At 42.3% G+C, this 4239-nt stretch overlaps 1 protein-coding gene across 1 annotated transcript in view; it reads left to right on the top strand.

Moving 5' to 3' along the window:
• Positions 1-4216, top strand: part of LOC114069349 (alpha-2-macroglobulin-like) — a gene marked incomplete at its 3' end in the record, with an annotated part of 17884 nt that extends 13668 nt beyond the window's left edge. Inside the window, exons 15-18 of the mRNA XM_027906076.1 lie at positions 662-811; positions 1463-1633; positions 2242-2386; positions 4108-4216. Of these exons, the coding sequence (XP_027761877.1) occupies positions 662-811; positions 1463-1633; positions 2242-2386; positions 4108-4216 (575 nt within the window). The remainder of the gene's footprint in view (positions 1-661; positions 812-1462; positions 1634-2241; positions 2387-4107) is intronic.
• Positions 4217-4239: the final 23 nt, after the last annotated feature.

Consider the following 4239-nt stretch of genomic DNA (forward strand, 5'->3'; position numbering starts at 1 on the left):
ATGAGCATGCACGTTCAGAGAGGATTTGTACTGCTGAGGAGAGAGAAGATTTATGCAGGTCAGCCATCTTATTACAAAATCATGTGATAAGTGGTGACAACAAATTTGCTAGCAAGAACCTCCAGGTCAGAGGTAGGTAGGGCATTGTTAGAGTTGTGAGTTAGACACAGAAGTCTGGCAGGCCTCAGCAAACAGGCCACCTCTTCCGAATCATTACCAGCCCGCAGATATTGCAGTATTGCTCCAGGGCATCACTGCTTCTCATACCAAAGAATCTGCTAAGCAAGGTCTTTGCAAGCTGGTCTTCTCTCCACATGCAATATCTGGATTCAGTACAGGGACTTGTCCTGGTTCAAGACCATGCTCCGTTACATGAACACACCTAGCCACTATGTGGGATTATCTCATCATGCTCACAATGACCATAAACCCAAAACGACCTTAAAAGTTATATGAGCAATTGTGATGCTTGAAGTTGCCAAGAATTCTTAGTGCTAATTCCCCTGGCACTGCAGGAAGGGAACAGTAGCATAGAGGGAGTGTAGGAGGAGGTGTGAATGCCTGTGGGGACTTCGTAAGGTTAGAACTGAATGCACTCAACTGGAAGGAAAAGTCCTGCAAGAGTAGGGCATCTGTGACATAGCTTTTCCTGTGATTACAGGTGGACTTAAGCTTCTCTCCTTCAGAAGGCCTGCCTTCCTCTGATGCTCACTTGCTGTTCAGAGCCTCCCCGAACTCCCTCTGTGCTGTCCGTGCTGTGGACAAGAGCGTTCTCCTCATGAAGCCAGAAGCTGATCTGTCACCTGCCTCTGTAAGTTCTTAGTCTACAGAATAAATCAAAACTTGGCAAGTGCAGCCCAGTGCTGGAATGGAAACAGGGAACAGTCCCTCTTGTCAGGGGTGACACAGGAAAGCTCCCCTGTGCCATTTCTCATCTTCCTCCAGCAGGCAAAAAGGTGAGAACTGGCCTCCAGTTGTTTCTTAGGGGTTTTGTGTGACTGTAGGGATGGAAATTAGAAAGCTTTCCTAAAGGTCCTACTTGTCTTGGCCAGAGCCAAGCATTGCTGTGTATTTGATGATAATTTTTCAGTTACTCTCTCCACCCATGGAGTAATTTTCTCAGATTAGTGCCAGAGTTTATTCCCCTTTTTCCAAGCAGAAAATGACTATCGCGGAGTAGAGACAAAGTACTACAGATGGTTTAGCCAGTGTAATTTTTTACATATTTGAGCTATAATACCCAGAGTAACATGCAGTCCATAAAAAATGAGACAGTATCTTCAAATTTTCATACCTTTTTTGATTCCTAAACTCCTGTTGCTCCCACCACAGAGAGGATCATGGCAATATGGATGTATATGCTCATGATGTGACTGCTGTGATGCTTTCATCCAACTTCCTGAGTTGTGTTTTATAACAGTGGAAAATAAAAATGCCAAATACTTTGTCTCTTTCTGCCTAGGTGTATAACTTGCTGCCGGTGAAGGAATTGCATGGCTATCAGCATGATCTAAACATGCTCTTTGAGGATCCCCTGGACAATTGCACTCCCATGAAGCAAATAGTTGTGGATGGGATCACCTATGTTCCAGTAACAGGGAGGAATGAAGACGACACTTATAGCATCCTAAAGGTATAACCCTCTTGTGTGGTTAGGGAGTGGAGTGGGAGAATGACTGAGAATGCCTAAGCCTTCTGTGGCATCATGCAATGTCACAAGGGAAGGGTTTGTGAATCTGAATGATCTGACACTAATTTTTATCCAGAGGCACGCTCAGTGAGAGTCATAGACCTTACTTGTCTTGCCAGCTTTGCTCTGCTGGAAAAGGAAGCAGTCTCAAAGTTTTCTTCTCACAGGAAAAGCTTTGAGGTTGACTTGAAATGACATTCTAACTGAGGATAAATAATTCCATGCCATTAGTTACCTTGAATAAATCAATATGCCCTTGAGCTGCACTGTCGTCACAGACATTTCCTTCCAGAGAGAAAACTATATCTACTCCCTGGCTCATCCTGACCCCTAGACTAGACTTGGACTGGAACCTGTGTCCCAGAAACAGAGGGGATATATCCTTTGGTCTCTCTGAGCCACCCAGACACTCAGACCCAAGGTCTGGGGGATTGTGTCAAGGTCCAATCCACACACAGTAGCAACTTTTCCATTTTGAGACAGTCAGGTCTGCTGTGTAAACCTCAACAGGATTCAGCAATAAAAAAATGTGTTTGGTTTCTCTCCCATAGGCTATGGGTTTAAAGGTCTTCACAAATACCAGGGTAAGGAAACCTTGGTACTGCAGCCCTGTAAATTACGGCTACTCCGTCCTTCCAGAAGCTGGCCTTGCAGCAGGCGCACCTGGAGCACCTATGTATGCAATGAGGACAAGTGGTAAAGGAACTGGGTTTTGCTATCACTTCTCTTCTGAACGGAGAGCTTGTTTGTATTTCAGGGTGAATCCTTAAACAAGAGCTGGGGTTGGGAATTGAAACCTTGGAAAGTAGTATTGAACTGATGCATTCACAGATTTCAGGTTCTGTTTGGGTTTTACTGGGTTCTGAAGGTCTACAGACAAACTTTGATAACTCCACATTAGAAGTCAGCAGAACCAGGCAGTTTTCAAAGACTCTGGCAGAGCAGAGGGTATTATTCTGCTGCTGAATTCTCTCTGAAAGCCTAATGAATTCATTAGGCTTTTACAGTAGACTCCTTTTCCCAGATTATCATTTAAAGAACCTCCAATACCATTTTCAGGCTGTTCTCTGACATTGAGCCAGTTTTATGTAGGGTCAAAACCACGAAGTGGGTGAAAAATTTTTCAGTGATAAATTGGTAGACCTTGGGAATGATAAGATATGTGTGGTAGAAGTTCAGTCTGACATGGACCCATTCTATTTCTAAGGGCTATCTCAACTCTAACTCTGTAACTGTTTGGGCAACAGAATTGGCCTTACCATTCTTCATAGTCTCATATAAAGGGAAATATCTGAGAAATTACAAGTTATTCTATATGGATAACTGATTCAGAGTTTTCCCTTGGCACAAGAACCTGTGCTTTTGTAGATGTCCAGTTTGAAAACAATTTCAACTTCTGACACAAGTTGCTAAGATACAGGATAGATGCTTTTTAAATATTGTAAACTGAAATAGGCAGCAGTAAGAAGACTGAAATACCACAAGAGACAAATAAAAGCAAGCCACCTGTCACTTGCTAGGAGGTATGTGATATACCTCTGATAGATTTTTTCAATTGAACCCTAAGACCTTCTTGGGTTCTGGAGGTGCCTGTTTCACAAATAGTAGGAATATTTGTTAGCTACACAATTGTTATCCAAATGCAGAAATTAATTTAACCAAAGTAAAGATGACCAAACTAAGAATTTTTCTTGTGTATCTGTTTGGATACATTTTTCTTTCTGATTGTAAAAGCCAGGCAAAGCAAGTCCCACCCACCCATCTTCGTTTTCCAGTTTTTCAAAACCGAAGTAAAACAGTTTTTTTACCAAATTTCATCCCAAACACAGAATATTCCATTGAGAATAATTTTTGTATGTGAAAACTTTGTTTTAGTCAAAATAGTCCTTTTTACCCTTCCCAAATTTCAGCTACATGTTTTTACTTTGAGCATCTTCATCCTAGTTCTTGAGGAGACCATAGCTTTGGCAGGAAGGTGGTTTTCTGAGTCACAATGACCCTGCAAAAAAAGCTGCAACAGAGGGATGTTCGATTGCTAGCTGGCCTGTTAGGATGGAGGAGATGGTGACATCAAGGCTGTACCTAAAAGGGAAAAGGCTGTTTGCACAGAAGGTCCTAAATAAGTGTTTGCTCTAAATACTTTTTTTAAACATTGTAAAGTGCTGCCCTGCAAACTTTGAGATCCTCTGGATCCTCTTTCCAGCAGTAAATAATGGAAGACTAGGTCTTCTTGCTAATAAGCACTGAACCTGAAACTTCGCTGCTGTTGGTACTGGTGCTCTCTACAGCCACAACAAGCATCTACTGCTGATTGCCACATAGATTGACACTTTTAAGACTGAAGCATGATGCTGATACATGTCTTACTTGTTTGGAGTTATCAGTAGTTGATTTTTTTTCCATCTCATGACATTCAGGCCTTCTGGGAGATACAATTTATGAGACATCAAGCAGTCCTGCAGTGGTGACAGAGACAGTCCGAAAGTATTTCCCAGAAACCTGGATTTGGAGTTTAGTACCTATAAGGTGAGTACCTTGGGCTAGTTCAT

Source organism: Empidonax traillii, unplaced genomic scaffold (genome assembly GCF_003031625.1).
Source record: "Empidonax traillii isolate 1590-97213 ecotype Southwest subspecies unplaced genomic scaffold, ASM303162v1 scaffold1246:size530596, whole genome shotgun sequence".
Taxonomy (NCBI): domain Eukaryota; kingdom Metazoa; phylum Chordata; class Aves; order Passeriformes; family Tyrannidae; genus Empidonax; species Empidonax traillii.